Raw genomic sequence first — 27,066 nt, forward strand, 5'->3', positions numbered from 1 at the left:
AGGGTATAACATTTCTCCAGGAAGCCCCTGTTGTCTTGATACTAGTGCCTTACTAGACGGAAAACAACCTTAGTTTGACAACAGCAAGGCCCCTGGCATCTTATGAGTCTTCTTCAGCATGTGAAAGTCCTTCTGGAGGCCTCCCTTTTGCTTTTATCTCCCCCAAGTCCATAGTACATAACCAGTCACTCCTTACAACCCCAGGGCAGCTCTTTCCGCCCAGGGGGCCTAACCCCCTGCTTTAATAAAATCACCATTTTGCACCAACGACATCTCAAAAATTCATTCTTGGCTGACAGCTCTGGACCCCCGCCACTCCCAAACCCATCACCATCTCTAGGACAGTCTCAGCATTTCTGGGGGAATGAGTCTTTCAGCCTTTCTTGAGGCAGGCCTGAGATTGCAGAGAGGCTGAAGACGTCCGAAGAAACGGGGCTCCTGATGTGAACATAAAGGCAGCACAGGGCACGAGGCAGGGCTGTAAAGACCAGGCCCTCAATTTTCCAGCATGGTCTGTGGTGAGTTCACAGAGTTCCTGGTCAGCCCTCAGAGGCATTACCTCCTCACTGAATCTTTAGAGGCTGATGCCTGGAGGCATCTAGCCAGGCTTCTCCTCTGCCTTCATTATGAATTTGGGGCACTCAATGGCAGGGTTGTCCCTGGCTGGGGTCCCCCAGCTCCCGGGTCTCTCCTCAGCATGGCAGAGCCTCTGAGTGTGGATGAGGGTGCCAGGATGGGGCTGAGGGCAGTAAGTCAGGCTAAGCCCGGCTCCTTTGGCGGGTCTCTGGGCATCTGGAACGGAGATAAGTGAATAACTCTGAGGACATATCCCAGGGTATCAGTCCGGGAAATGGATGCAAAATAGCCTCAATGGAAGTAGGCTTGGGGAAGAGATAGAGTGAAGACAAAATGAAAACAAAACAAAACAAAAAAAACCCCAAAACAAAAAAAAACCTGGCTGACTTGAAGTAGAGGCTCCACTCAAATAAAAAAGTAGATACAGGTGAATGTGTGCTGGGGGTGGGAGGGAGTCATTTATGAGGTGAGAGCAGAGACTCTAGGGACCCAGGAAGCCAGTTACCCAACTACAGAGTCTGGGGCCCATTCAGTGAGGTGAAGGGGGTGGCCTGTGGGTCTACCCCAAAGTGCTTCCATTTATTTAGTCTTTTGAGCTCTCACTCTTTGCTTAGTCAACTACTCAACTAATATTTCTGGACTTGTCAACTTCACACAGAACAGACTATTCATGATAAATGTCATGGGTTTTAGGGGCAGGCAGTCCCACGTTGAGTCCCTGTTCTGTTGTTACTGGCTTTATTATGTTGGTAAGTTACCGAAGTCCCTGAGCCTCAGTTCCTGGATCTCTAGAACTGTATTGTTGTGAAGATTAACAAGACAGTACCCACTAAGCGCTTAACATGGCAGCAGGCACACAGTTCTGTGTGAACTAAAAAAAAAACAATTAGTCATTGCCGTTATTAGGAAGGCGATACGCTAACACTCTGAGATGCTCAACACATGATCATCTCCTTGGAAAATCAGCGCATAAAATACACTATATAAAATTGCATACCCAAGGAAAAGAGTATTCCGTCCTTTTTATTGCCTACAGCATGCATGATAAGGTTTTGCACATAATAGGAATTCAGTATCTATTTGATAAATGGAGTTAAATTCCATAACCACCAAAGATGAACCATTTCAGTGACATATGGTAGAGAATATTACCTCCTACAGGAAAAATGGGCTGGAGAGGTGGCCATTTACGTTTGGGCATTGACACAGACGCAAGCTTAGACCAGCCATGAAATCTAGGCCTAAACAGTCTCCAGAGGTTGTTTTCAGGATATTTCATTTGGATTTTTCTTAAAGAAACAGTACATAAACCATTACATATAGGCTGCCAGGAATTAGCATTACAACATTCATCTCTTATGTTTTGTGCAATATTTAATCCTTCCTCCCACCATCTATGCTAATATGCAAAACAATTCTAGTTTGCGAAAAGTTTGTGAAAATTCTAGTTTGAGGGGAATCCAGGCAGAATTCATACAATCAGAGGGCATGACACAATTCTGGAAACTCCTTACGTAATATGAGACCATGAGGGCAGAAGGGACTTAAGAGGTCACCCTCATCCTTCCTGCTCATCTGATAGATGAGAACACAAGGTCCAAGGTGGCCTCGAGAGTTGGCCAAGGCCACTGATCAGCTAGTGACAGGGCTGGGACAAAGTGTCGTCTCCTGACTCCACTTCGATGATCTTCCCACTACATGGCTGTCATGCTCCCTGAACAGGAAATCATCAGAGGCAAACCGATGACTACTTTCCTTCCCAAGCAGGCCAGATGGACCCCAAGGGCATCACTCAGCCAGACAGCCCAACACAGTTCTTCATAAGAGAGAAGACAATGCAGTGACGTGGCCACGCTCAAACGGATCCTGTGGCTCTTCTTTGCCACCCCCTCCAACCACCACCCTCTACCCTAGCTTTTGAAGGGATGGATGTTGGTAAGCAAGTTTGCATCTGCCACTATGCCAGCTGTTCAGGGGACTTAGCCCTAGACACGATTAGAACGGACAGCTGCTTTTAATAATGGAAACAATCTGAGGAATATTTAAGTTAGTCACAGTTCAGTTGTCACACTTGCGGGGTGGGGGGGAGGGGGCGAGAGGGGGGGAAAGAAGGAGGATGAGCCTGAGGGATGGCCTGGGGTACGGGGAGGGGTTAGAATAAAGACTGCTGGGCCAGGCTGTCCAAAGGCCCTCTTCCACATGAAGCCAAACTCAGGAAAATCTGCAGACACCCCATCTGCCCCCTCTTCCCGGCCCCGGCCCACCAGGAAGACACAGGACAGCAATGTGCATCACGGAAGTAGACACGCTGCGGTTCTTGGGGACATGGAGGAAAGGACATTGAAGGGCCTGGGAGAGACCTGTGGACCCAGCCCCTGCCTGCCCACCCGCTCAGGGTCCCGTTCCCTCCCCCTGCCCTCGCGCACAGTCCATTCCTTCTTCACTCTGCCTTGTTCTCCCTGATAACCACCGCAAAGTCTGAGGTGACAACTGAGGGACCTCTCATAATTTTATATCCAGAGCTTGATACAGGTCCTGGTGTGCAGTAAGCATGTATTAAATAAGTGTTAAATAGCTGATAATCTTCAAGCGTTAGCATTCATTTCCTTACAACATTATAGTTTACTTCTATCACATCCATCCTTTACTTAAATATTTATGACCTTTCAGATGCGGGTGGCTATGAGCACCATTTCCCAGATGGAACGCTGGAGTTCGAACCAGTGAGGAGGACCTGCCCAGGATGACCAGGTAGCTGGAGAAGCCAGGAAGCCAGTAGGCCTTTTGCCCTATACTCTTTCTGCCACATCAGGTCCCTTGTCTGCCCTGAGTTGTTCCACAGGTAATAGCATTTAAAAGGGAACCCCTCCCACAGTCCAGGACCTACCTTGGGGCCACACACATTGTTGGAGCACAATAGCTAAGACAAACAACCTTGGAGGCTATTCTCTCACAGGGGCCTGTGGGTGGGTGGGGCGGGGGGTGATCTAAGCCTATTGGTGGAGGTAGGGGCTGCGGGTAGATGGTGGTGACTGGAAGCGGCAAGAACACAGAATCATAAAGCAATTTCAGAGAGTCACAAGAGCTGCAAAGAAGGTCACAAATGGGGAATTTTAGGGGAAAAATACAGGACAGAATGCATCACTGGATGGGGCTGTATGAGTCAGACTCTAAGGGCTCAGAGGCACAGGGAAGGGAGTAACTGCGATAAACAATCTGGGACGCTTCATGGAAGTGGACCCCTGCATTCAGCCTTAAGGAAGGTTAGAATCTGCTTGAGCGAAGGGTGCAGGGGCTGGGTCTTCCCAAGGTGAAATCCACAACAAGGGAAAGGAAAGCAAGGATGCATTTATGGAGCAACTATTATGTGTCTGACGCCATACCAGATGCCATCACATCCATAAAAGCTCGTTCCATAGAAAAGAAAGTAAGCACAGCATGAGGGAATGGAGATGGGAAGAGACCAGACCACAGCAGAGGGCCCAAGTAGGAGAGGAGTGGCTAAGGAATGAGAAGTGGGTGCAGGGGAGCTCAGGTTAAGACGGACCTGGCATGCTAGGCTGGGACACCATCCCTCACTTCCCATGGGCTTGCTACAGCACTGTGTCATGATTGCTCAGGAACGTCAGCTAAGCGACGAGCCGCTTGGGAGCAGAGAGGGTTTTGTAGCTCACTGCAGCGGTTCCCATATGTAGCACACATCGGAGGCACCTGGAGGGCTTATTCAAACACCGACTGTAGCAGTGGGGGCACTGCTCCCGGAGTGTTTGATTCAGTAGAGTCTTCAGTTAGGCTTGAGAATTTGCATTTCTAACAAGTTCCCAGTCTCACAAAGGCCCTTGTGATTCTTGCCTTCTGGTAAATCCCCTGTGGGGTTTCCTCCCCCACTGAGTAGAGCTGACATGTGGGACCGATGGAGTATTGTGGAAGTGACGGTGTGTGGCTTCTGAGATGAGATTACAGAAGACGTTGCGGCTTGCCGCTTTTCCCCATAGGCTGCTCCCGCCGCCATATTGTGAGGACACTCTAGCAACCTTGAGGAGAGGTGAAGGAAGCCTCCAGCCAGCAACTAACACCGACATGGCAGCCATGTGAATGGGCCACCTTGGAGGCCAGTCCTCCAGTCTTAAGTCTCCTGACTGCACCCCCAGCAGCTTCATGATAGACCCTAAGCCAGAAGCTCCAGAAACTAAGAGGGATAAGAGATGGTTAATATTGATTTAGGCCACTAAGTTTTGGAGTCATTTGGTAGACAGCCGTAGGTAACTAATACACCAGATGGTGCTGATGCAGCTGGCCCAGAGACCACACTTTGAGAATGACTGCACTATTTTAATAATCTTTGTACCTAGCATGTGCCTGGCACACAGGAGGATGCATTCCATAAATGTGGTGGGTTTTTTTTTAATGTTATTTATTTGTGTGAGAGAGAGAGAGACAGAGAGAATGTAAGTAGGACAGGGGCAGGTGGAAGAGAGACAAAGGATCCAATGAGGCTCCATGCCAATAGCAATGAGCCCAATGCAGGATTTGAATTCACGAACTGAGATCATGACCTGAGCCGGTGTGAAGCTCCCAAATGACTGAGCCACCCAGGTGCCCCAGTAAATGTTTTTTTAATTTATTAATTAATGATTCAGTAAGGGTGACTGAGTGGATGAAGGTGAGTGACTTACAGCTATGAGTATTGGGGGGCTGTGCAGCTGGTGAATGTTAGGACACTGGAGATATTTGGGGATATTTGCTGAGAAAGGTCTGTAGAACTGTGGCTTGCCAAGGGGCCCTGCTGGCGAAATTGCCGTCTTACGGTGCAATCTCCACTCTAGTTTCCGACGCCTCTGACCAGGGGCTTGGCAGGCAAGGGAGCCTAGGCCTGGAAACCAGTCTCTCTACTTCTCCTTCCAGACTGGAAAAGATCTGCCAGGACATCCGTCCACCCTTGCATTTTCATCTCCATCGGGGATCTTCCGTCCCTCTCCCTGCTCTCCTTTGTCAGCCCCCATGCTCTCATTCTGCCAGCGCCCGCCTTTTTTCCTCCAACAGCTTCACCGTCCTCTCCATCTCCCTGGGGAAACTCCAGCCTCCTCTACTGCTGGCCCCATGATGGCTCTTCCTCCTCCCAGCCTGGGAGGTTTGATCCTTTCTCCATCATTTCTGCAAACCAGTACACAGTACAATGCCACAGTATTTACCAAGCACCAGCTGCCTGTGCCAGCCTGCGCTAGACTGAGTATATAGAGAGAAATAAGACCCGTTTACAAATGAGAGATTTCTATTAAAGACTTCAGAGCACCCAGGACCAGCATCTCTGTTTCAGCTAAAATCCCTCCATGCAAACTCCAATCTCCCCACCCCCCTCCACATACACCACAGCTACCTCCGCGGGCCTAGTGTGGGTCTGGGGGTTGTGACCACCAGCCTAAGCTATGCACCACCTCACTCAGTGGCAGAAGCATGTAGAAAAGGGCTAGACACGAGCACCTCTATCAGAAGGGACCTTGCATCACAACCTCAGCTCAGAACAAATCCTCTGCTCCTCCAGATATCTGATTCCTGCATTTGCAGCTAGACTGGAGTCTCTGGAAGAAAACTGGCTTTGCTTTAATGTTTTTCCAGCTCTCTCTCTCTCTCTCTTGCTCTATTGGTTTCAGCCACTCTGCAAGGGCTTCAGGCTTGTTTGTCTTCCCTTGTATTTTGGCTCAAAGTGTTTGGGCAGCAATACTCAGGATTCAGTTGGGATTTCTGGAAAACACAGTATCTGACATGCTACAGAAGACTTGGGATATCTCACCTCCAAGCAGAGTTTGAGATTCTAAGCCATTTATTTTTAGCATTGTTATGGGCAGGGAAAGTGACCCCATCCAAACGCCCTTCTCCCCTTTGGGTCTCAGAGGTCACTTCCCAGGATGCTTGGAGCCTTCAAGACAAGTGTAGTAAGCTTAAGGGGAGGGAGCTGACCCCAGCCTCAACTGCCACCCTCTCCCAATCCTTTGCCACAGGGGCTCTGGAGGTGTTCGATGATACAAGTAAACTTCTAGAGAAACTCTCAGTCCACATGAGGAAGTGGGCCACATGGTCCCACAAAGGATACAGACCACCAGTGTCAATTCAGGCAATGCCTACCCCAGAGTCCTACCTATTGGGGCTCTCAGAGTCTGACTTCCAGCCCCTTCCCTGAGGCTGCTTTCTGCAATGAAAGCACCTCATACCTAGCAAGCCTGAATCTTCCCCTCTCTCTGTTCACATTCATTAATATCACCACCAACATCAGAAAGTCTTGAAAAATTGGGAAGCTATCCAGCTCCTGGTGGGTACAAGCTTTCCAAAACCCTACTGTTCACTTGAAACTTCAAATGTCATCCTTGTCAACCCATCAGTCGTTTTCCTTAAACTGGCAGACTCCCTCTGTTCATTTTTAAATGTCTGTGAAATATCAAATCTGAATAACATAGTTTTTCTATCGATATATCTCACAAGTAAAATGGCATTCTAGGAAAAAAAAAAAAGTGGCTAGCTCAGCTTGCAACTTGGTAATACAAGTGCTTTTCCTAAAGATACCCACTGCATTTCAGTATGCAGCAGAAGGCCTGTGGGGAGCTCCACACAGACTTAAAAAAGACATACACGCCTGGTCTCAAAAGTCAAGATTTAATAAAATTAGTACTCTATGGCTTCATCAAATATACTCTTTAGTGAAACTGGATTTTTTTAATGTGAGCATGTGGTGGTGAAAAATATGGTGAAAAACTACTAGAAAAATCTGGTGGCATTGCCTTGACCTGTGCAAGGTGCCAGCAGTTCTACCCACCATTGTTCATGAAGTGTCAACACTAAGAAAGGGGCAAATGAAATCTTAGTGTTATCATGAAAAGAGTTTTAACCACACAGATCCCCTGAAGGAGTCTCAGACCCCCCGGGGTCCTCGGACAATACCCTGAGTACTAACGGCCTAGAGCAAAAATGATCAGCTAGGGAACCAGATTCCCTCTCGGAATTTTCCAAACCAAGAAACACTTAACCCACCAGGTGGCTGGTAGGGAAAAGTGAACTTGAGAAGGTAGCACCCTTAGATCAGAGACAGTTGGGTCCTGGTCCTGGATAGGGCTCACACCTCAGGGGGCCAGTACTTTTTCTCTGCTGCCTAAGACCTGTGGTGAAGGAGACTAGCAGCAGCATCTAGACAGGGCCCCCAAGCCTGGACTAGGACCTACAAACTCCCTGTTCTCTGTTTCTTTCCTTTGGGGAGCTCACAGACCCTCTACCTCATATGGGGGATTCTCTGAGAGCCCTGGGGCTCACAGCAATGTGGTCGTCACAGGCCCTCATAGGTGGGCCCTGGTTCTGGGTGGGCACCTTGGTAGGAGGATTGCTTCTCCTGGCCAATGCAAAGTATTTCTTTCATGGGGTTACACAAGGTCAGGTGACCAGGATGGTATTGTCATATTTCTTTTGGTGACACTCACTCATGTCAGACACAAGATGAATTCAGGACTTTGGGCCACCAAAGGTTCACTATCAATCTTTGGGCTCATGTATCACGTGTTCTTCCACGGTGCTCCCTTCAGTCTACACACCCAAGGACAGCGGACACACCCATGTTCCCCCACCATCAGCACCTCTGCTTTCTGTGGGCTCCATGCCACGTGTCAGACCATCCTCTGGGGGTGGCTGGGCCACCTCCTCCAAGGCCTTTAGAGATAATGGTTCCACAATGGCAACAGGCCCTTGTGATCAATGTCTTTTCTTGATTCTGATAGGTGTGATGACATCATATTCTTCCAGGCTATTCTTCAACCATCTAAAACAGGGGACTTCCTGTCTTCCTCCACCTGTGTGTCTTCATCTACCCTCCCTGCAGGTGGCAATGTATAGATTCTGGGGTGGAGTCAACATTAAAAGAAATCATATTCTAAAGTCTCCAAAGAAGTCAAAAGAAGACTTAATTGGGAATGTCTTAAATTCATGTTCATTTTTTTAAAAAGGATACTTCTTGGCTGACTTTGAACATGTAACCCCACTTCCTCCTGGCCCCCATGGGTTCTCATGAGAGGTCAGCTGTTAACCTCATGGAGGATCCTTTGTGAATGATGAGTTACTTCTCTTTTGCTGCTTTCAAGATTCTCTGTCTTTGGCTTTTGATATTTTGACTATCATGTGTCTCAGAGTAAATCTCTTTGACTTTGTCTTTCTTGGAGTTTGTCAAGCTTTTGTATGTATAGATTAGTGTTTTAAATCACATTTGTTAAGTTTTTAGCCATTATTCCTTCAGATTTTCTCTCTGTCCTTTTCTCTAACTCCTTTCCTTCTGGGGCTCCCATTATTCACATGTTGGTAACTTGATGGTGTCCTACATGTCTGAGCTCTGAGTTGGGTCAAATAAAGACAAGCCTTGAGAATGGCTCTCTTCCAGGGAGGTTCCATATGACTCAAGTTATAACTCTTCTCTGAGTATGGGGTTTTTTGGAGAGTCCAAGCACATTCTTTCCTCTTCAGCAGCTACTAAGCTGCTAGTTTTCACATAAACCACAGTTGCGAGGCTGCTGGTTTCCAAGGTTGCTGTGGAACAGGGGGGAGGGGGAGGGGAATAGGGCAAGCTGAAATACTACAAAAACATGATGTTCTTGCTGACATTTGGTCATTTCTTGAGTAAATGACCCTCAAATTGTTGTATATCTTGGCCAAATTCCAGCATTCTAGGAAAGTTGATTTTGACTATTTTTGCCAGTGTTCTCATTGATTTAATGAAGAAGATGTTTGGAAGACCCTCTTCCGCCATTTTTATAAGTGCTTTATATTGTTTATATGCGCAAGGACCCTGAACACCTCCTAGCAGCCCTATCTGAAAGATTGTCAGTGAGGTAGAATTTGAGCCACAGCTCAGGCCCAAGTTATAAGGGAACAGAAACTAAATAGGATGAGGAAGAACAGGCAGAAGCTATAAAGTGGATGAGAAAAGCAGGGCTGAGGAAGCACATGTCAGTTGGTAGAGAGCAGACGCAAGAGCAGACACCCAGAGTTGCTGAGTCACTTAGTGGCCAAACATTCGAGGAAATGCACACAGATCTCGGCAGCCGATGTCCCTCCAGCCACCTTGAAATCAGAACCGCCCACTTGCTCTTGCTCTTCTGAGATCTGGACAGTCTCTCTTGGGAGCTCTAAAACAAAGTTCCTATAAAATGAAGTAATTCAAGCGAGTACCTACCTGTTCCTTCTAACCCAAAGAAGCAAACATACAGGCAGACGGAGAGAAGGGAAGGATACTCCAAGCACAGAACTCAGCAGGAGCAATGGCAGAGCCAAGTCATGAAACAGCCTGGAATGTTTGAAAAGATGAAAAACGAGAGCCAGAAAAGAGGAAAGGGCTGAGAAGCTGGGGCTCAATAAAGCAGGTGGCTGGGGGTCTGGGCTCTGGGCTCTGGATCGGTTGGTCTGCATATGGAAGGTGCCCTTGCAGGGGAGTCCTTTACTCTCCTTAAGAATTGGTGATCCCTGGGAGGGCCAGTCCCTCCAGAGTCGGGGAGGACCCAGGCATCAAAGCATCAGAAAATAAAAGGGTACGATCACTACAAGCACGAATTTGTGTAGCCTGCTCCGCGTGCCTGACACATGGCAGACGTTCAGTGGATGCTCGTGGAAGAGACAAAGGAGCAGCATAGGAGAAGCAGTTCTGTTTCTGGAGGTACCTACGGTGGGCGCGGGGGGCCTGATCGGATGATGTCCTCTGCCAGACAGGCAGTGAGGAACAGGCCTGAGAGACAGGTGGCAGGAAAGGGGAGTCCTTAGGATTCATGAGGGCTCTTCAGAGCAGGAAGCGTTTGATGAAAGGGGCAATGTCGGCCAGGTCCCGCCAGGACAGAAAAGGGACAGCCGGGGAGCCGGGCCCCACGGGCCTTCCCGGGAGTGCCCTCCGTGTTTGCCAGCACTGCCCTCCTTCTCCCCCTCAGACCTGAAGTGTCTGGGTACCCGACTCCGGGCCTGCCCTCCCCTCCAGTCTGAGCACCTTCCTTCACCCCCCTGGCGCTTGGCTGGCTGCCCAGGCCTCGAACCAAAACATGACTTACTTCTTTCCGGTGCCAGCACAAAAGAAGGTTTTGCCTCTTAGATGGATTCCCCCCTTCCATTCTGCCCCACAGTGACCAGACCCCAGGAGGAGTTATAAATGACTTCCTTCTTGGTGGAGCAGTGAGATCTTCATCCGTTCAAGCCCAGAATGTTTGGAGCTCAACATTGTGCCACGGATCCCCAGTGGTACATAATGGGGAAGAGGAGAGTGAACTCACTGGACACTCCAGTGCGTGAGTTCCATCACCAAACGTGTCCTTGGCCATGACAGAGGGCTTCTGCGCACTTGCTTTTATCTTATCTCTCAGCCCTCCAAGGGGAAGGGGAGCATATCACTTCCATTGTATAGGAGTCGGAAGCTGCAAAGTCAAGTAACTTGCCCAAGGGCAAAACCTGAGAGCCTCCAAGCCCCTCGGGAACATTTTGGCTGAGCCCTGCTGGGCAAAGCCTTGACAGCCGCTCCTGGGCTTCATTGAAAGAGGTGAGTTTCTTGTCTTTCAATCGGGAGACAAGGCTAGTGATAAGACCACAGATTTTTGGGGGCGCCTGGGTGGCTTAGTTGATTAAGCGTCCGACTTTCGCTTAGGTCATGATCTCACGGTTCGTGGGTTCGAGCCCCGCGTCGGGCTCTGTGCTGACTGCCAGCTCAGAGCCTGGAGCCTGTTTCAGTCTGTGACTCCCTCTCTCTCTGACCCTCCCCTGCTCACTCTCTCTCTCTAGAAATAAATAAAAAAAAACCTTAAAAAAAAAATTAAAAAAAAAAAAAAGACCACAGATTTTTGGGACCCGAAAAACTGTGTGGTTGAACCCTGTCCCCATCCTTCTCCAGCTGTGTGAACCTGTGCATGTTACTTAACATCGCAGAGCCTCAATTTCCTCATTTACACAAAGAACGACAGACTTCCTCCTCGAAGCGTCTTTGTACAGATTCGGTGAACCAAGGTGCTTGCGTGCCTGGCTCAGTGCTCCGCATGAAGGCGGCATCCCACAGGCCCCGGTTCCCTCCCTGCGCTTTTCAGCCAGGAGCAGTGGTTTGGCCACGAGGAAAGAGACCACACGATCATTCTCAGGGCCGTGGTTGGGTCGGAACCAGCTCTCTGTTCACGGAGAGACCTGAGCTCGGCGTGATCCCTGGGAGTTGACACCTTGAGGTTTGAGGGCTACAGGCAGGGCTGTGAGATCTCTGAGCACGGCGCTCGGACTAACCTGGGGGTAGGGACAGCCCCCGGGAACCTGAGCAGAGGCCCTCGAAGGTCAGGTGGCAATCATGGCTTGTGTCCACGTGGCTGCACGGTGTCACCAGGAGCCCAGGGAGGCCGCCGAACTTCCCAGCGGCCACCCCACAAGGTCAAGCAGCTTCCCTGAACCTCCCTGCACCCCTCAGCAGTGCTTCCTGTCTGCACACTCCAGGAACTCATCAAATCCTTCCTTGATGTTATTTCCATTCCCTGGTGCTCACACCACAGATAACAGGCTCTCCCAACGGGAGATTCCTTTTGTTGATCCTGAAATAAACTCTTTCCAACTTCAAGATCCGGCAAACGGGTCAGCGGCCACCCTGGCCATGACCTGACTTTAGAGGGTGCTGCTGCGCCCATCTGTGCAGCCCTGATGGACGTGCCTTCATTTATTCAGTCTGCTCAGCTCAGCCTTTGTTCTCAAGAAAAATCCAGCCTGGCCTCTTGGGTCCTTCTCTTAGTAGACTGGTTTTGCAATGGCTGAACCCAGCCTGCTGTTTCCTATCCGTGTAGCTGCTTTGCCAACCCACTCTCATTATGGTCTCCTCTTAAGCTTTCCTACCTCCTGCCTTTAGTGCCGGCTTAGCCAGGTGCTTCTCTCCACTTGGAAAGACTAAGGCCAGAAAAGGGTGGATCTGAGGCAGACCTGGGAGCCGAGACCACAGGTCATCCAAAGCCTCAGCCTCCCACCTCTGTACTGGGTCTGTCCCACCTTCTTGGCGTCTTGAATCCTGCAGTTAAACAGATAAACAGAGGCTGCCTGGCCCACAGACCGTTCGGATTGTTTCCTGACTTCATGAGACCTGATGCTTCCTGATAGCATCATGAATCCAGACCATGGACGGCCCAAGCCCACCTCCAGAGAATACATCTCCAAAAAGTTTACACGTGTGTGAAGTCCCTTTCCCTTCCCTACTGCCCATTGCACAATTTCTACTGAAAGTCCATCCTCGAGGTCATCAGAAGAACCCATGTGCTCAACTGGCACTCAGGATATTCTTGGGGAAGATTAAGGGACAAATGCAATGTTCATTCCGTTGAAAAGACATGTGACCTCAGGGGTCTAATGTAAATTCTCACCTTGAGGAGGCGCAAGACCGGCATAGTGGTTAGGTATGCAGGCTGCAAACTATGGATTCAAACCCCAGCTCTGTCACTTCCTAGCTGTGTGATCTTGGGCAAGACGCTTAACCTCTTTGTGCCTCAAGTTCCTTGTCTTTAAAATGAAGATAATGAGGGACGCCTGGGTGGCTTAGTCGGTTAAGCGTCCGACTTTCGCTTAGGTCATGATCTCGTGGTTCGTGGGTTCGTGCCCCGCGTCGGGCTCTGTGCTGACTGCCAGCTCAGAGCATGAAGCCTATTCCAGAGTCTGTGTCTCCCTCTCTCTCTGACCCTCCCCTGCTCACGCTGTCTCTCTCTCTCCTAGAAATAAATAAAAAAAAATTAAAAAAAAAAATAAAGTGGAGATAATGAGAGCAAGCATCTTACTGGACTGCTGCAAATGTTAAGAGTGTCAGTATATATAAACCGCATAAACCAGTGCCCAGCACATAGCAGGTGTTCAGTAAAAGCAGTCGTTAATCAGTTTCCTCTTGGGGAGGGGGGGCTTTTGCATTTTGTGAGTTCCCTAAGTAAGTACACACAGGTAGAAGTTTCCAAATGGATGTGAGGTCTCTCAATATCCTGACATTCCGCTTGGGTTCTCCCAACGCCCACAAATCATAGGTCACACAGGCACCAAGATTACAGAAGTGCCACATGCTGTCTATAGAAAAGATGAACCCAGCGTAGCTACCCCACCGCACTGCTCCTGCCAGTTTTGAGAGAGGTCCCCATCAACATCCAACTGAAAGAGTGTGTATTAGCATAACCCAGACTGTCCAACTTCGGCCATGGCAGGACCACCTGTTGTCACCAGTGGATGACCAACACAAACAAGCCACATAATGCCCTTCACTCGTAGGTCTTCACCTTCCACATGTGGCTTGGGGGGTGGGGGTCTCAAGCATCTGATTTACATTTCATTTAAAATGTATTTCAGCCACCTAAGCCATAACTGAAGTGTGTGATGTGCCCAATTTTGGGACTTGGAGACTACCAGCCCATTAACTTAGGATACAGGCTTAACTCATTTTTATACACGGCTCTGAATGAAGTTTTTCTCTTTTAATTAAAGCATGTCCTGAGACTAAAAGTCAAGCTGTGCAAAACCCATTGCTATTAGCAACGACGTCACTGTGTTAAGCCAGGATTCCTTGGTGCTGTGCAGCTAAAACCAAAATCTGGGAATAGGCTGGGTAGTGAAATGAATATAACTCCATAATCTGATGCATAGTTCCTAACTTCAGCTGCTGATGCTCATGAAAATGATATCACTGTTCACATTGACTGATTTTATCCTAAGTAGGTATCGCCAATTTGGAATTGTAAAATAAACGCATGCTAGTAAGACACTGCTTTGTCTCAAATATTTAAAGGCTCCAAATAAAGATTTTTATCTTTAAAAGGAGACCCTACACTAATGGCTATAATGGTATGCCGATGCTCCCCTCAAAGCCCACCTGCATGTCTCTTCCAGAGTAATCTCTCCGTTATACACATGTACTCTCATTATACGTGATTGTGACTCTCTCCTGCTTTAACGGTCTCAGAGGCTCCCTCCACACTTCTCATTAGACACAGAAGGACTTCTTGGCTTGGCTGCTACGAATTCACTGGTGTCAGACCCTGGTCTAGGTCCACAGTCATAGAGCTATTTGCTATTTCCCAGGAAATGCCAGGTGTTTCATGCTGTTCCCTTGGTCCCAAATGGCCTTATTCTCTCTTCCCCTCCTGGCCATTCTGCGCCCCTGCTGCAGCTCAGTGCTTGACATTGATCAGTCAAGGCCCGGATCAAGCAGTCTCCTCACCCAGCCTCATGCCTTATTCACGCCCCTGAACGAAGCACCTTGCACCTGGCCCTTATTGAAATGATTGGTGCACATCTCTAAGTTCCCCACATGATTATGAGTTCCTGCTGGAAGAGTGAGATACTTATCTCCACATTCTGGTACACAACAGGCATTCGATAACAATGAAGGACAGGAGGATGGGGGGGAGGGGGAGGGGGAGACAGGAGGGGGTAGAGAGGGAGGGAGGAAGGGATGGTTAGCAGGGCAGATCGGGGAGGACTGGATCCTCCACAGTGATCGCCCTCACAAAACTGAACACGGCTTCTCCTGCCACACTGCTCACCTCCTAGGAACGGGGAAGACCTTCCGGATTAAGCTGTGTTCGGGACTACCTATGTGACTGCTCTGTTACTCGCTCTTTCAACATAATAATACCTTTGATGTAATTTCAGTTCCATGACAAAAAAGTAATGAGGCAGAATCACTCCTACTATACAGATGAGGAAACGGAGACCCAGACACGTGAAGTGACAGGCCAGGGTTAGAACCCAGGATTCCACGGAGAGCCTGATCTGATCCCTCTAAGGGTCCCAGCTGAGCTCCCATTGTGTGCTTGTGTGTACATGTACGGGAGCACAGACAATTTGGCAGGGTGCTGTGGGGGCTGGGGGCTTAGTCTTTTCTACTAAAAACATGATGTAGCTAAGGCTTGCCTTACTGTGAATCAGAGGCAGCATTTTGTTTTGGGCTTTTTGTTCTGCACAAATACGTTGGTATGGAAACCACATTTCTGAGGTTACAATCGAAACATCATTTGCCTCCATTGGTTTTCCTAAAACCTTACATGCTGATGGCTGGAAATTCCTACATTTACCACAACAGTTCTTTCTTGGCAACAAGCATCTATCTGTAAATGGTTGTACAGTAATTGTAGCAAACTCTTTCAAAATATTTCATATTTGTGCTCTTTCAGCAAATAAGAAATATAGCCGGGTTTTAGTGTTTGTCTGCAACTAGACCATGATCCCCTTGAAGACAGTGCTGTTCTATTCAGTTCTGGGTGATTCAACTTAAGATGGGGTATGATACAAAGGTGACATTCAATAAACGGGGTTTGACTTGATAAACATGACAAGCGGCCGATGTGCCAATACAGATTAGAAGCAATAACCCGTTACATTTGCCTAGCTCTACGCAATCTCCAAAGCCTTCTTGTGAGTTAATTTGACTTGGCCTTCCCATCTACTCTGTGAGTTATGTAGAACATATGTTATTAGTCCCATTACACAGAGGAGAAAATAGGAACTTTGCAAAGTCCAGAGACAGCTGGGCTCCATCACGAGCGATGAAGGCCAGATCAGAGCCCCAGACTCCCAGGGGGTCCTGGGACCAGCACACTTCTCTCCCCATGACCTGGCCTCCCCTAAATGCCTCCCAAACATGATGTGATGGAGACCCGAGCCACAGGTTCCAGCATCAGGCTGCAACATCCTGGATGTGCTCTTGTTTTATGAGCACCTTCTACAGTGATTTTCTTTTATTTTTTAACGTTTATTTATTTTGAGAGAGAGAGAAAGAGCACACGCACATGTGTGCAAGGACCGGAAGGGCAGAGAGGGAGGCAGAGAGAGAATCCCAAGCAGCATCTGTATTGCTGGCGCAGAGCCCATCTCAGGGCTCAGTCTCACAAACAATGAGATCATGACCTGAGCCGAAATCAAGAGGCAGAGGCTTAACTGACTAAGACACCCAGGTGCCCCAACATAGTGACTTCATTTTATATTAATTGCCTCAGGCTGCCCGAACAGAATACTACAGACCGAATGGCTTAAAGAACAGAAATGTATTTCTCACAGTTCTGAAGCCTGGAAGTCCAAGATCAAGGTGATATCATGGTCAGGTTCTCGCAGAATTTCCTTCCTGCCTTGCTGATGACCACCTTCTGTGTCCTCCTCCAATATGGCCTCTTTTCTGTGCTTGTGAGGAAAGAGAGCACTGATGTCTCTTCGTTTTCTTAGAAGGACACCATTTAACCCTAATTACCTCCCAAAGGCCCCATCTCCATATACAGTCACATTGGGGGTTGGGGCTTCAACACATGCATTTGGCAAAGACATAATTTTGTCCATAACAAGTTCAATCCAGATTTGTCCAAAATGCATACAGACTGAATCCTGGCTCCTCTCCTACTGACCACCCCCCCGCCCCCCCGGGCCCTACGCATCCATTTTTCTAATTAGCTTTGACTCGCCTTTGTGTTAATGAATTCTGTTCTATGAGAGAGTTCTGGAACACAGTCCACTTGTACACTAGAGTTTTGTCCCTGTGTTTATCTCAGTTAATTTCTTTTTTTTTTTTTTTTTTAATATTTTTTATTTACTTCTAGGAGAGAGAGAGAGACAGCGTGAGCAGGGGAGGGTCAGAGAGAGAGGGAGTCACAGACTGAAACAGGCTCCAGGCTCTGAGCTGGCAGTCAGCACAGAGCCCGACGCGGGGCTCGAACCCACGAACCGCGAGATCATGACCTAAGCGAAAGTCGGACGCTTAACCGACTAAGCCACCCAGGCGCCCCTATCTCAGTTAATTTCTGAGGGGCCAGTGAGTGAGAATCATGAGTCACTCTATTTTTCCACTGAGCATGAGTCCGGGGACTGCCATAGGGGGGGCTGATGCGAAGTGGAGGGCCCTGAGATGTAGCCAGGGGCGCTTTATGAGTGGGTGGGGGTCTACTTCTGTCATCTCTGCTCTGTCTCATGTGGTGGGCTGCAGTAAATGTCGGCCTCCACAGACACCAGAAAGAGAAGCCCTGTTCTGGGCTGCTTACTTTATAAGACCCTTTGCAATAGGACCAGGGCCAGGATCAGGACAAGGCGGGAGCCAGCCCACCCGTGAGATCCTGAGAGTCGTGCCTCGCTTGCTTCACCCAAGGCCTGACCCTGCTGTCCTGGCCCTTTTTGACCACAGCCTCCCTCAAGGGAGAAGCTCACAGGGCTGAGGTCACGTGCCCACTCAGAGCCCATCTGCCCACTTCTAGACTCTGGAATTCAAGTGGCCCTGAGGCTGCATGGGCCTCTTTCCCTGAGGGCAGACCCCACTGGTGGGCACAGCCCTCGGTGAAGGAATGCCCTCTTGGCTGCCCACCAGGCCCTGTGCAGGAGGGTGAGGATCGGGAGGTGGGGAGTAAAGGTGGCCACACGCCGGTTCTTCCCATCCCACTGTGCTCCAGGAAAGAGTCCAAGGATTCTAGAATTCTAAATTTGACCCCGGTCTTCCACATCTCTAAGGAGCTATGTTCATCACGGCAAGACATTTTCAATTTAACGATCGGCTAGTTTGATGTTTCTTTTAACTCTTTAATGTTTTAATTTTTTAATGTTTTATTTTTATTTGTGAGAGAGAGAGAAACACAGCATGAGCAGGGGAGGGTCAGAGAGAGAGGGAGACACAGAATCTGAAACAGGCTCCAGGCTCTGAGCTCTCAGCACAGAGCCTGACGCGGGGCTCGAAAACCCATGAGCCGTGAGATCATGACCTGAGCCGAAGTCAGAAGCTTAACCGACTGAGCCACCTAAGCAGCCCTCTTTTAACTCTTTAGACATGTGGTCTATGACCTTCCATCCACACTTCTGCCCCAACTCCACAAATGTTCAAGTGGACCTGGGGGAAGCAGTCTTGAGAGGTTGACTTAGGATTCAGAGGCTCCCATGGGGACATGGCCACACACACACACACACACACACACGTACAGACAAGCTAGTACTAGAGGTCCATGTTTCTTATATGTGATCATTGTGATTCTTCCTAGTCATTTATGATCATGTTGCCAGGGTAAAGTGTTGAGGTGGTGTGTGTGTGTGTGTGTCTGTGTGTGTGTGTCTGTGTGTGTGTGTCTGTGTGTAGTGGGTAGTGGGTAGTGGAAGCCAAAGATGGTGGGGGCCCTGTACATGGAAACTGGCCGGAGTTTAACTTCCAGGTTAGGGGAGAAATTCTGTAGAGCCTTATCCCAGACTCCCTTCATGCCTCCTCTTCCCTCCCTTTGAGTTTCATAGAACACATACACCAGTATACACTCATACACACACATACACAAACACACACAGAGACACACACACACAGATACACACACACAGACACACAGATGCACACACACACACACACAGATACACCCAGACACACACATGCAAACAGGTCCCAGCCCCAGGCTAGCCTAGGCCATGACTAATATCATTTCTTGATTGTGCCCATTACTAGGGCCTTGAATGACAAATGAGCCCAGCCTGGGGCCCTTTCTTTGGGGGTCCTCACTGGCAGAGCCCCCTGCCAGGCCCACCATGTGCTCCTGGGTTTAAGAGGTTCTTGGACCCAAGCTTTTTGCTACTGGTTCATGCAAGGGACAGGGCAGGAGAGGGGAGAGACACTCTGGGCCCTGGTGTGACAGACTAGGGGAAGTAGCCCCCTCACAGCCTCACCTTCAGCCCAGCCCCAGGGTCCCTGCGAAAACACTGTCTGGAGTCTGGCTTTCTCCCTGAGTCCAGCCCCTCCCGGATCGCCCAGATGGGTTGTGCAAACACAGGGCCACCGCCAAGCGTGGGAACAGTAAATCTCCTCTCGCTCTTTTATTCATGCCCTCACCTCTGCAGACGGTGCCGCGGCAAAATAAGCCCCACAAAATCCCTGTGGGCTCCAGCAGTCTGGCAGTCTCTTCTCTGCTCTTCTCTGATCCCCTCCGGATGGCAGAGGGTGGAGAAGAGACCCTCCCGTCTCCGAGGAGGGCGACAGCCCTGTCTTCTCCTCCTCCCGGGGGGGGGGGGGGGGGGTGGCTCGGTGAGCGCCTCATGCCAAGCCCTCCACCAGGCTCTAGGGAGCCCTGGGCAAAGCGGGAATTGGTAGTCATGGCTTCCGGGAACACGCTCCGTCTGCCTCATCTACCTCACCTTCCTAGCCTCCCCCAAATTGCAGGAAGGGTCCTGGCCTGGGAGGGTCAGGCTGTTTGCTCAAAACACTAGGCAACGCGAGGTGCGGCTGCCCTGGCTGCCACGTGAGGGCCCACCGTAGGAAGGGAGGGACAGCAGGTCAGCGGGAGCCCTGCTCCAAGGGCCTCAGGGCCAAGGCGCTGTCTGCTAACATTGCAGCCTTGACAAAGGCATCCGGGCTTCGAGAATTCCCGGGAACCTTCTCTTCCTCCAACTCTGGGTCACCAGGGAAGGTTTCTTCTAAGCCCAAATGGACTGGAGGAGGCTGAGGGGCACTAGATTTTACAGAAATGCCTTGTATACAGAAGGGAGGTGACAGACGGTGTGGCCCACTGTCCAGTGGTTTCAGTGTTAAAACCAGGACAGTCCTAGGCAAACTGGGGACGTAGGTCATCCTGACTGAAGGGAAAGGCTTCTCCCTCTGGGAGGCTGGTAACATGGCCAGGGATGACGGCAGCTTGGACCACAGCTGCCTGTTAATGGTTCTGGTAGCCAAAACCTTCCCTCACTGCTCGTTCCCCATGTGCAGGGAGAGGCTGGGGAGCGGAGGGGTCCTGCGGCCAGCTTAGGAGCTGTCACAAGAAAATGGGCGAAAGGAAAGCGTCTGTGGGTCTTCGAGGTAAGGAGGAAATTCCCTCAGCATCTTCAGGAGTCCGGAGCCCATGAGGCCATACACGGAGCCTAGGGAGTCGGGAAGGAGCTGAGGAGCACCTGAAACAGTGCCTGGTGACAGGGCCCAACCCGTCCTGGAACCCTTCACCCCTGTACAAGTGCTGGACAGACGGACATGGGGAAAGATGGCTTTTAAAACTGCCTGGTGCTGTCTCCTCCTCCCCCCAGGACCCAGAGGGCAAGCCTCGAGGGAGAGCAGCCATGAGTGCTGTCCCACTATGGGCCAGAGGAGCCAGAATAGTCTCGGCCCTTTAGCTCCGTCCCAGGGACAGGCAGCTCCCCATGGTGTCCCAACCACAGGCTGCGGTGCACATGCCTCCGGAGGTAACGGGGGTTTGCATTAAAGCTGCCGAGGCAGGTGCCATGGAGACCACCTGGCCCAGACTCCCTGTGTGACAGGTGGGAGCCCCAGGTTGAGGGAGGCAGAGTCACTAGCCCAGGAAAGCAAAGCCCCAAGTGGTTGGAGACCCAGATTGGGACTCTGCACCCTCAGATGCCTCAGCCAGAGATTCCTGGGGAGGGACGGGGCTCAGGACAGAAGCCCAGGCCTGCGGACCCCCTGCCTTCCTGCAGCCCACGCTGCAGCCCACACTCTGCTCTGAGAGAGGCACATGAGTGCCAGACCAGCGCCTTCCGGGGCCAGGACTCCTCTTCACAGTCTGAGTCCCCAGCTTGCTCTGCTCCGGCACCAACCCCAGGGAGAAACCCTCCAGTAGCTTCCCCTGGACTGCTCCGGCCTGGAGCCTCCAGGGCACAGGATCCTGCAGAGGGTGCTTGCCTGCCCCGCATCTCCCTGTCCAGGTAATGGAATATGTAAGGACCAGCCTCACCCTCAGGAGTAGGGAGCTACTTCCCGCCTGCTGCGAGGAACTCTTCTGGAGGCGGTGGTATTCAAGAGTTGAAACAGCCATGAACAACCCCGGGCTCCAATCAGTCATCAGGAAGCAGAGCCGCATGGGTGAGACATACCCCAAGAGTAGAGAGGTGCCGGGGGAGGGGGGGAGTCCAGACCAGATATGCTGAGAGAGGCTGAATAGTGTAGCTGGGTTCTCTCTTCACCAGCCCGGAGGGCCCTACGCGCTGGCCAGGAGAGGGCAGAGCACGGAAGCCAATAGAGAGGCTGGGGAAAGCCGTCCCCTGACAGCTGCTGTGCTGGCTTCTTAGCATTTATAGCATTTCCAGTTCTGTCCCGTTGTGGGTGAGCCCAGCACTTCCAAAAATAAAATGCAGGCAAGAGCTTGAGAAATGTTCCTGCGGATTGGCAGGCCTGCCCCCTCGTTCACAGCAGCCCTTCTAGGAAAAGCAGGGCCCCACAGAAGTCCCAAAACGTAGCGAGAGCCTGCACCCCACTGTACCTTCCAGACCCCAAAAGCACAGAGGAGAAGAACAGTTCCACCCTGGGCATGGGCAGCCAGGAGCAGCTGCTTACGAAGTCTCGGCGGAGCTCACAGGCTCTGCCCAGGCAGGTGGGATGCTGAATCCTTAAACGGGCAGACTCATTTCCTGCATGGAAATGCCCTGACTTATTCCATGGTAGGCCCCTGGAGCTCCCTTCGCAATGCTTGCCTCACCACGCAGCTTTGCGCCTGGCGGGCCGCTAATAATTTATTGCAAATAAGTCTCCTTGCTCCAATAAGGCAGTTGGCTTCTCTACCTCTGAAGTCCCTACAGAGCTTAACACAGCTGGGCCTCCAGCTGGTCCTCATTAAAATCCTTCTGGACCTGAATTTTCCCACCCTTCCTTGCTCTCATCCCCACCCCTGCACTCCAGCAGCTGGCCCAGGGGAACAGAGCCCAGGCATCCCTTCTCCTCACTTTCCTAAGAGCTGGATTGGCGGGTGCTAACAAAGGAAGGGCAGGCAGGGGCCTCTGAGTCTGCAGATCTGACTGGTAGCTGCCAAAAGACCTTGGGAGCCCTTGTAGCTAAACAGGGAATCGCTATTAGCAACTTCTCTAATTAGGGTTCTCTTTACCGTCCTCCTGTGGAAGATCCTCATTTGTAACGTTTAAGTCAGGCCGCGAACCTCACGGAGAACTGGAAATCTGTAAGAATATTGCCTAAGGAGGGTCTCTGGCAGCAGCCACTTAACTTGCCAGGTTTTGGCCGCCTCCCCGATAAAAAGGGATGGCGATGCATCCGTGCAGGCAGGTGACTCCACTGGGTGATAAAGCACCTTCCAAGTCCACACTGCTGTGCATTGCTGGACCATCTCGTTCATCCCCATGCTGAACCATGATGCGAGCGTGGAGTAGAAAGACCCAGAGTTCAAAAAAAAAAAAAAAGAAAGAAAGAAAGATCCAGGGTTCGCTGGCGCTTACTAGTGGCTGGTCTTGGGGAGACGCCACATCTTTCTGAACTAATTTGCTTGCCTGTAAAGTGGGCACAATAATAATATCTTCACCGCATCAGTAGTGTGAGATCTCAGTGATGGATGCGTGAGCTGTGTTGATAAACTGTAATGGCCCTATGTTACTGATTATTAACCGGCTATAATGACAATGATAAAGAAAAACCTCCCTTTAAATATGCAAACGCTTACAGGTGACATGAGGAAAAAGATTACAGTGGATGGAATTGCTGGTAACGATTTCCTGCCCAGGGGGATCAGCTGCCCTGAACCAGCTTCTCGGGATGGGGACTCCCCAGATTCCAGTGGTAAATGCTCGAGCTCGGGGAAGAAGCTGGAGGTCTAGGAGCCGGGGTGAGGCTCTCTGCCACCCGCCAGTCTCTCCCCCGCCACTTCCGCAATGTGAGAGCCGACTCCCAGCAACCCCCCACCCAGGACATGGAGCCGCAGTAAACAGAGGTCCTTATTTTTTAGTGCACTTCACCAAAAGGGAGCAGACCCTCCAGGAATGAATATTCATTTGTACTATCCCTCCCCCAAAACGCTGATAAACTCACGAAAAAGTTGTTATTGCTAAGCACTAATTGCATTTCCTTGGGTAAGCACCATAAAAAATTCATTGCAGTTTTTAGAAACAAGATGCCAAGCGCATTTTAATTGCTACAGAGGAGAGAGTAGGGGGAAGCTTGACCAGGAAAATGCTAACTGGGCATAAACTCAGAAAGAAATCTCCCCAAGACAGAAGGCCCAGCGCAGAAACAGGAGCTAAGGAGACAGAGGTCTCTTCGGGAAGCCAGAGCCAGAGACAGCACTCACTTCGAGGCTCTCAGAGCTGTGGCATCAGCCCATCTGGACAGCGGGGGCTCTTTGCTGCAGACTAAGATGCATAGATTCAAGAAATGTAAAGAACTGAGTAAGTGAATGCCCAGATTCTAGGGAGAGGAGCAGGAGTCAGATCCGGAGCTTTAAGCAACATGTATGGGAGGAAAATTTAATTGTAATTCTATCCCTTAGCCTGTGTGTGTGTGTGTGTGTGTGTGTGTGTGTGTGTGTGTGTGTGTGTGTGTGTATGAGAGAGAGAGAGAGAGGGAGGAAGAGAGGCAGAGACAGAGGGGGTGTGTGTGAGAGAGATAGACAAAGACAGAGATCTGAGACACAGAGAGTGTGTGTGTATGAGACAGAGAGACACAGAAAGGAAGAGAAAATGAGGGGACCGAGACCATCCATCACTTCACTTCAATGACAGCCATCCTTGGGCTAGTTCAAAGAATTGTCGTAAAAGCAAAGTCCTATCGCAAGGCCAACCAGAGCATTCTTACACATCCCGGCCCCTGCCCTGCAGAGCCAGCCAGAGCCCCACAAAAACAGGCAGAGTGGGGAGGATCCTGACTCCATGGGCCCAGCCGTGGCCGTGACCGTGACTGCATCTGCCCAGAAGCCTCGGGCCACAGGCTGCTCTAGGGAGGCACTTCTGCTGCCTGAGGGACATGGAGAAAGCGGTCCCAGGGCATCCCCGAGCATCCTCCCAAAAGATTCGTGCACGGAAGGGGAGAGGGCAGGGGGTGCCCAGCTGCTGCCAGCAGCATCTTCCTCACCCGCCCCTCCCCTCACCTTCCCAGCCCAGCCCTGCCCCATTCGCTGTCCTGTTACTGAGGCTCTCTGGTGAGAAAGAGGGACTCAAAACCAGGGCCCGAGGGGAGGGGCCTGGACCCGGAGGCTGGCCCCTGGGTGATGTCTGTGTTGTGCGCAAGGAGGTCCGTGCCTTCTGCAGCGGGGTCTGCAGCTTCTTCTCATCTAGTGGACCTGCCAGAGACCCAGGAAGCGTGAGGCTGCGTGCGGTGAGGTGGAGGGCAGCAGGGCTGGAGACGGCGCCCGGGCTGGACCCACAGCACGGCCCCACCACCGTCCGGCCAAGAAATTTCCATCTGAGGAAACCACCGTTTAGAACCTTCATTTCCACTTCTATCAAATGCAGCTAAAACTATCAGCTTCTCTGGGTTTTCTGCCAGGCTTGAATGAGAGCCCCGGTGGGTGCATCCCCTGCAAACTCCAAAATGTATCACCTGCTGCCTGCCCCATGCCCAACCCTGGAGAAGGAGGCTTCTCGCCACCACGCGCTGCATCTGCACTTTATACAAAGGACCTGTCTTCGTGCACATTCTCCTCCTGGGCCCTCCCACTGAACGGTGAGGCCAAGTGGCCTGCACGATGTCACACAAGAACTAATCCTTTGCTGAACCCAGACTGGGAGAGGCCCAGCTCTCTCCAAAGTGCAGGGAGCGCAGGCACTCACCCCTGCCTGAGAAAGCAGGAACGAATGACGGTCGGAAATACGCCCACGAACGACACGAGGGCCACTCACCACAGGTCTAGGGCGCCCGGCTGGCTCCCGGGGGTCTTACCTCACTACACCGCCGCAGGGGCATTCGGGGCAGCCGTGAGCTACGGCCAGGAAACGGGGCTTGCCAAGGTTAGGAACGGGCCGAAGCTCGCCCAGTGAACGGCAGATCTGGGCTACAAACTCAGGCCCACTCTTGCCTAGCTAATACTTAATTTGATAGCAATCCAATGCGTTCGGTGCTGTAACATCACTTCCTCCTCCCCTCCAGGGACTATTCCCCAGCCCCAAGCAGCGCCCAGGCCTAAGAGCGGTGGGTCACCCAAGGGTTGGGTCCTCTGCAAACCGGCCCGCCCACCCCTGCCCCCACACTCACCCTCGCAGTGTCATGGATCCAGTCCAGGAACTCGGAAACCTTGGCATAGACCCCGGGGTGATTGGGCTCTGCACAGCCGCGGCCCCAGCTGACCACCCCCACCAAGCGCCGTGTATCGCCGTCCAGGCATACCAGTGGGCCCCCGCTGTCACCCTGAGAGAGCCAGACGTAGAGACACAGAGAAATGGGTAGTTAGTCCTTCCTGGCGAGGGGGGGGGCACCAGAACTCCCCGGGAGCAGACCCTCCACACCAGGGCCCCTCTCCCCTCGCCTCATCCCTCCATAAATCCTTAGCCACACTCCTTGACTCGCCTAGACACCCATCCTCCTCGGGAGGCTGCTGGAACCAGGGGCCAGGCCACAGCAGGCTCCCCTGGTCCCCGGCCTCGGCACGGCCCACTCGCTGCCGCACCTGGCACGCGTCAGCCCTCCCGTCCACATGGCCAGCGCACAGCACGCGGGGGGTGAGGGCGCCGCCGTACATGCAGGAGCTGTTGCAGAGCTGTGCACTGAGCAAGGGCACCACCGTGTCCTGCAGCGTGTCTGAGATGTGGGCTGTGGGAGGCAGACACGAGATGGGGGCAGGCAGAGCCAGGCTGCGCGGCACCAAGCAAGGCCAGGAAGACACAGCAGCTAGAGGGGAGGTGGTTAGAGGCCCCAGAGACATGAGACCCAAAGAGGGGAGCTCAAGGTGGGAGCTGCAGATCCTGGGAAGGAGGCAAGGGTCTGTCACACTTAAGAGTGAAGAGGACCGGAACTCACCTACACCCCCTCCCCCCAAATGCTGAAGCCATAGCTCTCCTGGGATGAAAGGGCAGGGGTGTAAAAGGCCTGGCTTCAGGGGAAACTCAGGGGGTGTTCTCCCAGGAAGACCCAGGCAGGGGAGACTGGGGCCGACAGTGACGTCGAGAAAAAGGGGGTCGGCACTGCCATTTGGCCCAGAGGGGTAGGTGGGCATGGGAGGTAGAGGTGTGTCACCTTGGGGTAGGATGCTCCCCCCTCCTCCACACCTTTTGTACCCAGGGCCCCGGGGGGGTGACTCACTGTGGCTGGGGTCGGTGTGGCCCCAGCCGGACACCCAGCACTGCGAGCCCCTTGGGAAATGTTGCTTCTCGGCTGGCAGGCACACAGCACCCACTGTGTCTGTAGAGAGGCAGGCGGCTCTGGGCTCCACTCAGGCTCTGCTTCCCTCCCCCACCATCTCACCCTCAGCCTGGGGAAGCACCAGGGCCGGTAGCTCCCCCTCGCCCCCTTCTCCAACACTCCTGGTTCCCGGCCCCCACCAACCAGGTCTCCTAAGAGGTTGTACAGGTCGTGCACTGTACCCCATTGCAGGGAGGTCACCGTTCACACAGAGGACAGGGTATACACTGCAGTGTGCATGCTGCCTTCTGAGTTGGGCAGTGCACACACTGCACACCCCCGACCCGGGGACTGAGGGAGAACGGGGAATTCCTTTCTGGGCATCCGTGCTCCTTTTGGATTTCCCTTGGGGTGTTGGATCCCTCTTGGGGCATTGCTTCCAAAGTGTGTGCCAGGTCCTACGGGGGGGGCCACACTCGTTCTCAGGAGGCACATACACGTGCCGTTAA

General features: G+C 51.5%; 1 protein-coding gene across 1 annotated transcript in view; it reads right to left on the reverse strand.

Annotated features, from left to right (window-relative positions):
* TMPRSS5 (transmembrane serine protease 5) overlaps positions 1-27,066 on the reverse strand; it is a 57,046-nt gene that overhangs the window by 20,316 nt on the left and 9,664 nt on the right. Inside the window, exons 10-13 of the mRNA XM_039229124.1 lie at positions 26,519-26,617; positions 25,887-26,029; positions 25,475-25,627; positions 16,622-16,743 (exon numbers count right to left, since the gene is read on the reverse strand). Of these exons, the coding sequence (XP_039085055.1) occupies positions 16,622-16,743; positions 25,475-25,627; positions 25,887-26,029; positions 26,519-26,617 (517 nt within the window). The remainder of the gene's footprint in view (positions 1-16,621; positions 16,744-25,474; positions 25,628-25,886; positions 26,030-26,518; positions 26,618-27,066) is intronic.

This window comes from Hyaena hyaena, unplaced genomic scaffold, assembly GCF_003009895.1.
Source record: "Hyaena hyaena isolate Hyena2069 unplaced genomic scaffold, ASM300989v1 scaffold_36, whole genome shotgun sequence".
Classification (NCBI taxonomy): Eukaryota; Metazoa; Chordata; class Mammalia; order Carnivora; family Hyaenidae; genus Hyaena; species Hyaena hyaena.